General features: G+C 36.8%; 2 protein-coding genes across 2 annotated transcripts; one reads left to right on the forward strand and one right to left on the reverse strand.

Moving 5' to 3' along the window:
- The first annotated feature begins 1,140 nt into the window (after positions 1–1,140).
- Positions 1,141–5,082, forward strand: LOC106451944 (exocyst complex component EXO84B). Its single transcript, XM_013893943.3, has 7 exons — positions 1,141–1,559; positions 1,818–1,915; positions 2,068–3,076; positions 3,502–4,020; positions 4,210–4,398; positions 4,467–4,603; positions 4,700–5,082. Exons 1-7 carry the CDS (start codon positions 1,419–1,421, stop codon positions 4,854–4,856), a joined length of 2,250 nt encoding a protein of 749 aa, XP_013749397.1. The 5' UTR covers positions 1,141–1,418; the 3' UTR covers positions 4,857–5,082.
- A 357-nt stretch (positions 5,083–5,439) lies between these two features.
- On the reverse strand, positions 5,440–12,251 carry LOC106451954 (leucine-rich repeat receptor protein kinase HPCA1-like). The gene is made up of 19 exons (XM_013893954.3): positions 11,866–12,251; positions 11,661–11,781; positions 11,502–11,573; positions 11,347–11,421; positions 10,299–10,370; positions 10,044–10,208; positions 9,872–9,946; positions 9,726–9,797; positions 9,585–9,656; positions 9,430–9,498; positions 9,234–9,308; positions 9,084–9,155; positions 7,766–7,903; positions 7,192–7,667; positions 6,953–7,105; positions 6,735–6,871; positions 6,436–6,655; positions 6,120–6,355; positions 5,440–6,045 (listed from the first exon to the last, which is right to left on the reverse strand). Exons 1-19 carry the CDS (start codon positions 11,951–11,953, stop codon positions 5,572–5,574), a joined length of 2,862 nt encoding a protein of 953 aa, XP_013749408.2. The 5' UTR covers positions 11,954–12,251; the 3' UTR covers positions 5,440–5,571.
- Between the last annotated feature and the right edge of the window lie 941 nt (positions 12,252–13,192).

Raw genomic sequence — 13,192 nt, forward strand, 5'->3', positions numbered from 1 at the left:
AAAACTAGAAGAAAAGACATACGATGTAAGAGTTTATCCACTGAAAAGTTGGAAAATTTGATCAACTTTAACTTGCGAGCTTTAAAAAGTTGCATGAGGCAGCCTAAAATTGAACCAATTAGTAAGTTAAAAAGTAAAGAGAATACATATTGTTGAAAGATGATTTGTCGGTGACATCACACGCAAGCGAGATTCCCATTGCTCCACGGTACTATGCTGCAATAAGAAGAAACCACATAGGTGAGTATTACAGGTTCCCACCATAGTGAGGAAATAGAAAGAATGCATATATAACATTAAGATGAATCGAGAAGGAAAATCCAGGATAGTCCAGAATCGCTCTTGTCTAGTAGTATCCCAGATTTGCAGCTCAATTCTCTTCTAATTCAGCTCAGTAGCCTGCATCTTGAATTTAATTCTGCGAACAACAAAAAAAAAACTTGAGTGACTATTGACCATTAAAAATAGCATTTATGAAGAGTTGTCATGTATCAGAGAGATCATACTTGATAGTTGTAATGAAAGTGATCAACATGGTTCTTGTCGTAAGTTGCATGATCGAAGTGAAGCATGCTATTCAATTACGTCTTTTGTATTTCTTTGATCCAATTCTGTTTAATCAAGAAATCAAAAGAGCAACATAATCAAAAAAGAAAATGATTTAAGAGAAGATAAGATTTGATAGGAACCATTATGAGATTATCTCGATACGGCTATAAACATATAGAGATGTAACACCCACCATTGACGAAAATGGACCGAGATGCGGCGCCACAATAGATAGAAAGAACATGAAAACAAAAAGACTAAACAGGACGTTTTCTATGATTCGACTTCCGTTGCAGAAGAAAACCCTCTTTAATAGAAGTCAAATAATATGAGCGTTTTTTATAGAAACTGAATCGATTCACCAAGCTGAGGAAGATAATTGGTTTTGGTACCAAAACTTTTTTCGCAAAAAAAGAGACTAAAATAAAAGAAGTAATTGCATATATTTTAATGACATGATCTAAATATTTTTTTTAAAGAAATGACATGTTATTAAATTTTTATTTGATTGATTGATTAAAGATGCTGATGTGGACATTCTAGATGATGATTATATTCACCTTTTAGTATTGTAAGATTTGAAAGTATGATATTATTTTGATGATTTTTATTTAATTTAATCAAAAAATATTTTTGTTGTTTTTTCTTCAAAGAGAAAAATCTTTATTGGTGTCCGAGAAAAAGGAAAAATCTTTATTAAAATCAAGGTTCCGTGTTGGCTTAATCGCTGGTTGCCAACTCGATCATCATCTACCCAACGCTACTATCATTCATCGCTACCTTTTCAATCTTGACATTCCCTGCTCTGATCTCTAGCCTCCGCCTCAGATCTGAAACCGAAACACTGTAAAATTTAGGGTATAGGGAAGATGGCGGCGAAGACGGCCAGATCAAAAAGCACATCGACGAAGGAAAACGGCGTCAGAGTGGAGGAAGGCCTGAGTCTGTTCAAGTCTGATAAGTTCGACGCTGACGCTTATGTTCAATCCAAATGTTCTATCAACGAGAAGGTTGGCTTTTTCTTTAAAAAGATTTTTCCGTAGGGACTTACTTGGTGGTAGTCGCAGGATATCGTAATAGATACTAGTTAGCATGATACTACTTGTTTCCTGTATCAGACACATCATTTGTTGCCTCGTTTAGTCTTTTCGAAAAGTGGTCAATTTCGGATCTGAGGGTTTAGGATTGTCTACAAAAGGACTAGTATTCGATTTGGTTGATATAAAAGATTATCTTGAAGTGATGCCAGATTTATGATCTGTTTGCAGGATATAAAGCAGTTATGCTCTTATCTATTGGATTTGAAGAAAGCTTCTGCCGAAGAAATGCGGCGGAGTGTTTATGCTAATTATCCAGCCTTTATACGGTTAAGCTGATATCCTCTCTGTCTTTTTTTTTTTAAGTGGTTGATTGATTTGATCAAAGAGATACTTCCTCAAACATTATTTCATTTCTTAATTGTTTAGGTCCACGTGAGTGTTTTTACTTAGCAGTGTGTTATTTTTTTGTTATGTGCAGGACATCAAAAGAGATATCAGACTTGGAGGGGGAGCTATCATCTATTAGAAATCTTCTGTCCACTCAGGCCACTCTAATTCATGGCTTAGCGAATGGAGTTAACATTGACCACGATGGATCTCCCGCAAATGGTGCGTTGAATTTTGAAGACAACGACCTCTCTGATCTGGAGAAATGGGCTGCAGAATATCCTGACCAGCTTGATGCTTTGTTAGCTGAAAGAAGAGTAGATGAAGCTCTGGCAGCTTTTGATGAGGGTGAACTTTTGATATCTCAAGCCAACGAAAATCACACTCTAAGCTCTTCTCTACTTTCATCTCTTCAGTTTGCTATTGCCGAGCGCAAGCAAAAACTAGCTGACCAACTTGCCAAAGCTGCATGTCAACCTTCGACTCGAGGTGGGGAACTTCGTTCCGCAATAACAGCTCTCAAAAGGCTTGGCGATGGTCCTCGAGCCCATACTGTGCTTCTTGATGCCCATTTCCAGAGATATCAATACAACATGCAAAGTCTTCGTCCATCTAGCACCTCATATGGAGGAGCGTACACTGCTGCGCTTTCTCAGCTTGTTTTCTCTGCTATCTCTCAAGCGTCTAGCGACTCACTGGGAATCTTTGGGAAGGAGCCAGCATATAGTTCTGAGCTTGTTACTTGGGCAACTAAGCAAACAGAGGCGTTTTCCCTTCTTGTTAAAAGGCATGCATTAGCATCTTCCGCAGCAGCAGGAGGACTGAGAGCCGCGGCAGAGTGTGCACAGATAGCTCTTGGGCATTGTTCTTTGTTGGAAGCTCGTGGTTTGTCCCTCTGCCCAGTGCTTTTGAAGCACTTTAAGCCTATTGTGGAACAGGCATTGGAGGCCAATCTTAAACGCATTGAAGAAAACACTGCAGCTATGGCTGCTGCAGATGATTGGGTGCTGACGAATCCTCCTGCTGGTAGTCGTCATGCCAGTACAGCATTTCAGAATAAGCTTACATCCAGTGCCCACCGCTTTAATCTGATGGTCCAGGTAGCCAATCTTTTGTAAAACGCTTTTCTCAAATATTTTCAGATTTTGTTTCAAAGTTGTGCTAGAGAATATGAAGTTTTAGGAAATGCTTGAAGTTGGATTATCTGTGAATCTTAAAATGTCGTCTTTGTCACTGTTCAATAGGCCAGTATCCTATGATAATTGCTTATTTCATAACTTATGAGTTAATACGAAATTGACTAGCCATTGTGGATGATGATTAATTAAACCCTTCACTAGAGTATGTCAAGGACTGAAACTGTTGCCATATTGCACGTGCATCCCCACTGAAAATATTGATGAAGTCTATGCAGTACCAATTCTTGCTAGTCTGGTCTGATAGGCAATGGACTGCCTAGTGGATTCTCCTGAATTCTCGAGATGTATTCCTAGTTGATCCTCTTACGATTTGTCTTTTGTTGAAGGACTTCTTTGAGGACGTAGGACCTCTTCTAAGTATGCAGTTGGGAAGTAAAGCGCTGGAAGGTCTGTTTCGAGTGTTCAACTCATATGTAGATGTGCTGGTAAGAGCACTTCCTGGTTCGATGGAAGAAGAAGAAGCAAATTTTGAAGGTTTTGGTAATAAGATTGTCCAAATGGCTGAGACCGAGGCGCAACAACTTGCGTTACTTGCAAACGCATCATTGCTAGCTGATGAACTACTCCCGCGTGCTGCCATGAAACTGGCTCCTCTTGATCAGACAAGTCACAGGACAGACGACCTAAGGAGACCTTCAGACAGACAAAATCGTAATCCTGAACAGCGAGAATGGAAGCGGCGTTTACTTAGTACTGTTGACAAGTTAAAAGATGCATTTTGTCGCCAGCATGCCTTGGATCTCATTTTTACCGAGGAAGGAGATAGCCATCTGTCCGCGGATATGTACATAAACATGGATGGAAATGGCGATGATGTGGACTGGTTCCCATCTCTGATATTCCAGGTAATTGTGGTTTAATCTCCATCTGTCCAGAAAGCCTTACTGTGATCACGTTTTGTACCAACTTAGGTACTTTGATTGTCGGATTCTATCTTGTCTAATTGAATCTGTTTTTCATGGTCTATTTAACAATATTTTTTGTTCTGTTAGCTTATTTTCATATACTTTGGGTGTTGTGTCGTTGGAAAACAGGAACTTTATGCGAAACTTAACAGGATGGCAAGTCTAGCAGCAGATATGTTTGAAGGAAGAGAAAGATTTGCCACTTCTTTGTTGATGCGATTAACAGAGACAGTGATCTTATGGCTTTCCGGAGACCAGAGCTTCTGGGATGACATTGAGGAAGGACCCAGACCTTTGGGGCCTCTTGGCCTCCGGCAGGTTTGTAAGAAGATTTTACGTGCATCAAAACTGCTGAATACTTTTCTCACAAGCTGCATCTGTCACAGCTATATTTGGACATGAAGTTTGTCATATGCTTTGCATCCCAAGGTCGCTACCTATCGAGGAATTTGCACAGGGGAACTAATGAGATAATAACTAAAGCCTTAGCAGCTTTCAGTGCAACAGGACTGGATCCATATAGGTAAGTCGTTATGAGGGTATTTTGCTACATTTTAACTTCTTCATTTTTTTTTTCTGGTTGTACAAATGGATAAATATGGTTTTGAATGATGTGCAGTGATCTGCCAGAAGACGACTGGTTCAACGAGATATGTCTGGATGGAATGGAAAGACTGAGTGGTAAAGCAAAAGGCAACAATGGGGAAGTCCACAGTCCGACTGCTTCAGTGTCGGCCCAGTCTGTTTCATCCGCGAGATCTCATGGCAGCTATTAAACCGATCGCATCTTTCATTTGTAAAGAAAGTGAGTGGTAATAACTTTCGATCTTCTCTTCTCAGCTCTGCTTTTTTTTTTTTATAGACTCAGCAAATTATATGATATGATGAGACATGATTCTGGGGTTTGTAAATGTGGTTGTGTTGAATATGTTCTCTTTTATTGATTCTCTTATCTGCATCGTTTGGGTTATGAAGTAAAGAGTATTGATCTTTAGTCACTAACACACGTTTTCTTTTGGTATGTAGTAAAGTTGATGCTCTGTTTGAAATTTCTTTAGCTTCTCTCTGCCTTCTGCTAGAATTTTTTTTGGCGATATAAACGGAAATCTTAAATTAGCTGTTTTCTGAAGGAGATTATCAATTAACATTTTACTCTTGTACAAAAGTCAAGGTAAAGGGAAGAAAATAGAGTCGGCTACGCAAATTAAATCTTTTAAACCACAGTAACAACAACACTCGAGATGAATTATATTCTTATTTGTCTAACGTTTGAAAACCGGTGTTTATGTTAAAAAAGATCTAGTAGTTATTTTAATACTGAGTTTTGCCCCCACTCCTCTGCTACGTGGGAAACACGAATAAAAATTAGCCGTGCTTTCACTTACGAACTAGTGACACACAACAAATTAAATCATGCATGTCAACCACATTCACAAGGCATTTCAAATATGAAGTCAATTACAAAATATCAACAACAAAAAAAACAATCGATCATTGGGGTTCGAGCTTTGAAGCTGGGAAATTCCCACTGTACTGGAACGAGTCCTTGCCATAAGGATCACCAGATCCTTTGATTTCATCCTCGTACGTTGCCGAAGTCGACGCTGAATCCCCGTTCGGGTTTAACCCAGCGAGCTGCATTATGTTCTCAATCTCTTTCACAACATCACCCATGGGTGGTCTATTCACTCCTTCCTCCTCCACGCATCTCAGAGCCAAATCTACGTACTTCTCAAACCCTTTAAGGTTGCTGCTGCTTGCGATGATCGTCGTGTCCAACAGTTCTTGCAGGTCATACAAACTCCTCGACTTATTCATTTTCATCTTCACCTCTCTCACCACGTATTTACCTTTCTCTATTGGACTTTTACCGGTTAATAGCTCAAGCATCACCACACCAAACCCATACACATCACTCTTCTCGGTCAACTGATTTGTCATGTAGTACTCAGGATCCAAGTAGCCCTAATTCCAGATATATTGTGAGTTTAAATGTATATGATAAAAGAGAGAAAAGATGATGATTATTCTCTACTCACCATGGTTCCTTTCACTTGTGTTGTCACATGAGTTTTCTCAGGGTCTCCCACAAGTTTGGAGAGGCCAAAATCGGCAACCTTTGCAGTTAGATTTTCATCAAGTAATATATTATTTGATTTGATGTCTCTGTGTATAATTGGAGGATCAGCAAGCTCATGAAGATAAGCCAGGCCCTTCCCTGAACCAAGTGCTATTCTGAGTCTTCTTATCCAATCAAGCCTTATCCCACTCTTCCCTGTATTTTTTTTTAAAGAAAATATTCAGCACCCAAAAAAACTATTATAATTCCTTGAAGAAAGAGGTTTGGTATATTACCTGACAGACTGTCTCTAAGAGAGCCATTTGGAATGTACTCGTATACAAGCATTTGTTCACTTCGATCAAAGCAAAAGCCTAAGAGTCTGACAACATTTTTATGATGGACCCTTGAAAGTAGTTCGATCTCAGTTTTGAATTCCAACCCTCCTTGCAAAGATCCTTGTTGAGCTCTTTTGATTGCAATGAGTTGCCCCGAGGGAAGAATACCTCTGTAAACCTGTTTCGCCATCAGACAGATTCGGGATGAGAAATTTCAAATAAAGACCATTGATCAAGGCCACTGAAAAGACACAAACCTTGCCATAACCTCCACCCCCAACATCATTTGCCTCTGAAAAGTTGTCTGTACATTTCTTCAACTCTTCAAAAGTAAAAGACTTTGCTCCCATCAGCTGCGGAGCATCAATACTGCTCTTGCTCGTACTCCACTTGGCTGAAACATACAAAAGAGAAGCTGTCAGCAGTTTCAGTCGTAAGGGATAAATCTTTTGTACTAAACCTTTTTTCCTCTTACCAAAAGGATTATTTTGGTCAGTTGCTCTGTCTGCTCTCTTCCTCTGGCGGAGAGCGTAAACTCCAGCTAGAGTTAACAACAACAGAAGAACCACGCCACCAACTGCTGCTCCGATTATGACGCCCATGTTTGATGACTTAGAACCTCCTCCATCTGTGGAAAACATATAAAAAAGGACAGAGCAAATGAGTCGTATTGATCCAATATAGATTGGGTTTGGCTGTCTGTATTGATCATACCAGAGAACTGAGTGTAGGGATCGGCTATGAAAATGTAAGGGCCAAATATAGGGGGAGGCTTATAAGTCTGGTTGCTAAAGGCAAAATTAACAAGTAACATTCCCGTCTCATTAAAACTCTCTCTGCCCAATGGAAAGACTAAAAGATCGATTAGAAGCTGATGATCTGTTGTGTTCTCTCTTATGTTTCTGACGGCCACGGAGTCCACTGGATAACTGAACTTATTGAAGAAACCAGTTATATCCTTCTGAAGAATTTCGAAGTTGGTGGAGTTGAATAACCCTGAGAAGGAAGGAGCCCTGAAATTGAATGTTCCTGTGAATGGATGCGCACAGCGGCACAAAGGACTCGCTTCCCTGCCATGATCACACGGAGAACAGGTTGTTGGAATGGTAGAATAAGAGGTATTGTGTGGGATTGCTGAGCAGTAACTTGGACTGTTTCCCATCTCCTGGCACACTGGATTATCTGCCAATCTGTAGATTAGTAAAAAACATAAGTAAATGACTGATGAAACAAAAAAAACAAAAAAAACAAAAAAAATTTTTTTTTTGATTTTTGACCAGATACATACATTACTTGGATGCGTGTGTTAGAGGATGGTTGTGTATAAACATCTATGTCATTGTATTGTAAATCAACAAACTCCAACTGGTTGCTATAGCTGGTACCAAAGTCCAACGCTGAATTTATTCGATTCCTCTTTAGGATACTGAAGTTAAAAAAAAAAAAGAAGTAAAATAAGTACAGATGTGGCAGCACTGTGTTGATTTCGATATCAGTGCTGTTGGTTTGCTCATCTAGGTGATCCATCTAGGTTGATGATGCAAATCAATATTCATTTTATGCATTAAAATATTACATCCAAATGTATCATCCAACTGCATTTGTGAAAGCTCACCTCAAATTCTCACCCAAATAAGGGTGAGTCTTCAAGGAGCATCTGAGTGAGGCGAGTCTTCACCAAAAAAAACAAAAAATTTGTCAAAAATATAAAAACAAATTTTCTTGCCAAAACCGGAAAAACACATTTTCTGTCAAAACCGAAAAAATGCAATTTTCCGCTAAAATCGTAAAAAGAAACTTTGCCGGCAAAACCGCAAAAACACATTTTTCCGTCAAAACAGTAAAAACCCACTTTTATACCCAAAACCGTAAAACGAGCTTTTCCACAAAATCATAAAAAGGAACTTTCCCGCCAAAACCGGAAAAATGCGATTTCTCGCAAAACCGTAAAAACACATTTTCCCGCCAAAACCATCATGGATCTCTTCATCACGGTTTTTGCGAGAAATTACATTTTTCCGGTTTTAGCGGGAAAGTTCCATTTTACGATTTTGTGGAAAAGCTCGTTTTACGGTTTTGGCAAAAAAGTGGGTTTTTATGGTTTTGACGGAAAAATGTGTTTTTGTGGTTTTGGCAGGAAAGTTCTTTTTACGATTTTAGCGGAAAATTGCGATTTTCAGTTTTGATGGAAAATTGTGTTTTTCTGGTTTCTCCAAGAAAATATGTTTTTGTGTTTTTGACAAAAAAAATTGTTTTTTTTGGGTGAAGACTCACCCTCACCCATATGCTACGTGAAGACTCACCCTCATCTGAGTGAGAATTTGAGGTGAGTTTTCACAAATGCAGTTGGGTGATAAATGGTTGGCATACGAAATCATATAAATAATAGGCTGGTTTAGATGGGTTTTAACCGACTAGTTCTGAATTACTTCTCTTCAAGATTCTCTTCAATATATTTTTTTTATATTGAAGAGAATATGAAACTAAACCTTTAATCCATCTAGATATAACATTTTAATGCACAAAACAAATATTGATCTGCATCTTCATCCGGATGTATCACCTAGATGAGCAAACGAACAGCACCTATATATTGTTTGACTCACACTGTCTGCAACTGAGGAGGGCTGAAAAATGAGTTTGGTATTGAACCATTAAGGTTGATCCCTTCCATCCTTCTGCAGAGGAGAACCATTTGTTCTTAGAAAGTAAACACATGGATATCAAGAAGAAAGAGAAGAGAAAAATGCTCATACAATGTTGCCAAGGAGCGTAATGAAGAGATCCATGATGGTATAGGTGAGAATTCCAAAGTGTTATTGCTTACATCTCTGTTATAAATCAATCACATTATGGCAGTTAGATTGTTTAATAATGAAGGTCTGAGAAGAGTAGTAATGGTAAATTGAGCAGTAAAAGAGAGATAATAAATGTAATAATAATAAAACTTACAATGTGTAGAGACTGGTCAAGCTGGTTAAATTTGGAAGACTACCTGTAAATTCGTTGTTGGCCAAGTACCTACAGTGCATTTAACTAGAAACTATTTTACCTCTTTCTATATATATTTACAAACACAGAACACAACTTTAGTTGCTCCCACTTACAGTTCTTGAAGATTTGTGAGATTATTAAGACTTGTAGGAATATTGCCAGTAAGTTTATTCCTATCAAGGCGTCTGTAACAGAGAGTAAAGAATAAAGAAATTGGGATAAAATAAACAATTTGTAAAGAATCTACTACTTACAAAACTGTCAACGTTTTAACGAGGCTAAGGGTGTCTGGGATGTCCCCCGTGAGGTTGTTCCCATCGAATAGTCTATGGATAAAACAAAAAAATATGCAGTCAACTTGTGCAGAACTCTCAGCATTCATAAGTAATATGAAGCTTACACATGTATCAAAGTCATTTTTGAGCTGAAAAGTGTTTCTGGGATAACTCCCGAAAGCTTGTTTTTTCCAAAATGACTGCAGGAGGAAGTGAGGAGAGTCAGACTAATTAGCATATTACTAAAACGAGTGATTATATTAAAAAAAAATTGAAGAGATTTGGGATTATATATACAAATGCTTAGTTTCAAGAAGCATATCAAGTCCAGGTGAAGAAGTCCCATTAGAAACTGGAAGCGTTCCTTCAATCTGATTGTCAGCTATATCAAACCAATATAGGTTTGATAACCGTCCAATGGAAGCTGGAATTCTTCCACTAAATTGATTTAAATTCAGGGAGCTGTAGGGAAGCAACACAAATTAATACTACAAAGGCTTGATATCGCAAAGTAAAAAGAGACTTTTCTATGAATAGGAAGAAACATCTTACAGATATATAAGTTGTTCAAGATCTCCAATGGACTCAGGGATTTGACCACTGAAACTACAGGCCACAAGGATCCTGGAGAGTAAAAAAAGTGTTGGTTATAACAGGAAAGTAGACAAGGACATATATTAATCAATGAACCAGTGATCTATGCTTGAAAGGGCGCAAGGTAAGGCAAGGCAAGGCAAGGCAAGGCAAGGCTACGAAGTACTAGAAACACGCTCCAAGCCTAGACGAATGCTCAGGTAGTCTTTGGTATCTGAGGAACAAACTACACAAGAAAATATTAGGTTAGTTATCTTTATTAATCCCTAAAGTCCTAACCTATGCATGTTGCCATTATTTGTGGTTCTAAAATCATGGTTGCGACTGATAACCCTGGGTTATCAGAATTGTGGGATTATAGTTTGAAAACATAGAAAGGGCAATCCGATAAACGCTAAAGCCATGAGTCTGAAATAAATAAATGAAATTACTATAGAATCAAAGTCTTTCTTTTAAATGTCTGAAAATCAAAGTCTAATTGTTTAAAACTCTGAAATTCCATAGCATCATATATCATAATCATCAGCTTCCATAAACAAATCAATTACCCCGTCTTCTCCAAAATCTTCTACAGTTTCATTCTCATAATGCTCATCAATCAACATTATGTGTGTTTAAGATGGCCTTCGAGATGCTCCTGATCAGTTAAAGAGTGAAGACTTTTTGCAACGAGTTTCAAGACTTGGTTGGAAACTTGAAATAGTTAATTAGGTCTTTAAGTATATTCTCACGGGTAAATACGTTTTGAAAACGTAAAAAGTAACTAAACATTCAGTTGTAATCATATTACCCAAAAATCCCCATGCAAAATGATGTTTTATGGAAAATCTACCTTTTAAGAGTCGTGCGAGCGGTGTGAGGTGTGAGGCGGTATGAAGCGTTACTGAGCGAGCGCTTTTGTGAAATAGCATAGCCTCCTCATCTATGCTACATGATGGATGCTGAGCCTTGCATTGCCTTGCCTTGAGCCTAGGTTAGAACACAGCAAATGATCTTGTTTGCTTACAAGTTCTTCAACTTCTTAAGTTGACCGATATTTGATGGAAGTGGTCCGGTCAATCCAGTGTTGTAAGACAAATCCCTACAAAGAGTACGATCATAAAATGAGAAAAAAAATCAGTTTCTAATTAAGGAATAACAGAAAGAAGAAGGAAGACATACAAGATCTGCAATTCAGTCAAGCTTGCAATATCACTGGAAAGCTTTCCTTCCACGTCAAGGTTACCTAGTGATCTGCAACAAGCAACAACATAATGTTAATACTCTGCGAATGATTATTGGAAGAAGAAGAAAAATTACAAATCACAAACAAGTCGTTACATTGAAACAACGCGGTCATTGGTACATGTGATTCCAACCCAATTGGTTCCACAAGGATCAGCACCTACCCAACTTTCAGGATACTTTGTCCAATCAGCCTTCAGGGCTTGTAAAGCAGAAGCTACACAAAATGTTCAGAAACTTTCAAAGATTTTGAAATTCTTACGTCTAAAACGGTGATCAGCATCTATTTTATTATACATACCGTCAAAACCATTTGTGAGAGCAGAAACCGATAAAAATTGGAAGCAAAGCAAGATCAGGAGCATAAAGGCTCCAATTCTTGAACTCATCTTCGAACCGACAAAGAAATTCTTTCCTTTTCTTCTTCTTTTAATTGTAACTCAAAGAAAAAGTCATGTGGTCTACACAAGTTATGAAAGACGTTTTGAATAAAAATTACAGCCTCGCTTTCAAAACATGTAGGCAATAATGTTAACATAAAGGAGAAGACTTGAACAATTTAGTGAAGAACATATAAAAAACTTGGTCAATTTGAAACAGCCGATTATGGGATTTTAGAAAGTTTCAATTCAACAGGGTAATGGGAAGGAACAAATCATGAATAATACTTTAAAAAACCATGAGTTGTCGTGATGCAAAACTAGCGTGGGGCCTCTGTATATCTAACTATATATTATATACACTCATTATCGACTCAAAGAAAATAACAAAATATGTAAATAATTTTTTTTTGAAACTGTTATTTCTGTCTCGATGGACCGTAGCATCTTTATAATATTAGTAGGTGATTTTTTCGTGTTCATTCACGGATATAAATATTTCTAAAATAAATATACTATAATAATTGATTACTATTTACTTGTAATTTTAAATTAATTTATAATCTGTATGTATCATTTATATTAATAATATTATATTACTTTAATTATACATATGATTTAATATATGTTATATCTAATCAGTTTTGTTGTTTTCACAGTCGATTTAGTTATCATTTAGATAAATTGGGTTGCATCTTTGAATTCAACAATAATACTTTTTATTCTATATATTAAAATTTTGATTAATTTTTTTAGCTGGTTGTGTTCTTAGATATGTAAATATATCTTATGAAGATTATGTATAACTTGAGATATATTGTGTTTAGAATGAAATATAAAGTATCTGATTCCAAATTACATAAATTAATATAACGATAATATTCTGAAGTCTCATGCATATATATAAATTTTACAAAAGAACTAAATTGTAACAGTTGGTTAATATTTTATTTTCATTTTTAATATGTATTGAGTTGTCCTATGATTTATATTTATAAAATAAATTACTATTCTTATAAAATTTTATATTCTTATCGTAGTTAAATCTATAATTTTAAATATAAGTTGAATTAGTCGAGTCACTGATGTTGTGAGTATATTGAGTTACATATATTCTTTCAAATTCACAATGAAGTATAATTATTTTTATTATAATTAAATAAAATCAAATCAATTTTATTTATCGTTTAAATGTGCATGTACTTTCAAAATATTTATCAAATTATATGTTGATGTTTTAAAACACAT

This window comes from Brassica napus, chromosome C9 (genome assembly GCF_020379485.1).
Source record: "Brassica napus cultivar Da-Ae chromosome C9, Da-Ae, whole genome shotgun sequence".
In the NCBI taxonomy this organism is placed as follows: Eukaryota; Viridiplantae; Streptophyta; class Magnoliopsida; order Brassicales; family Brassicaceae; genus Brassica; species Brassica napus.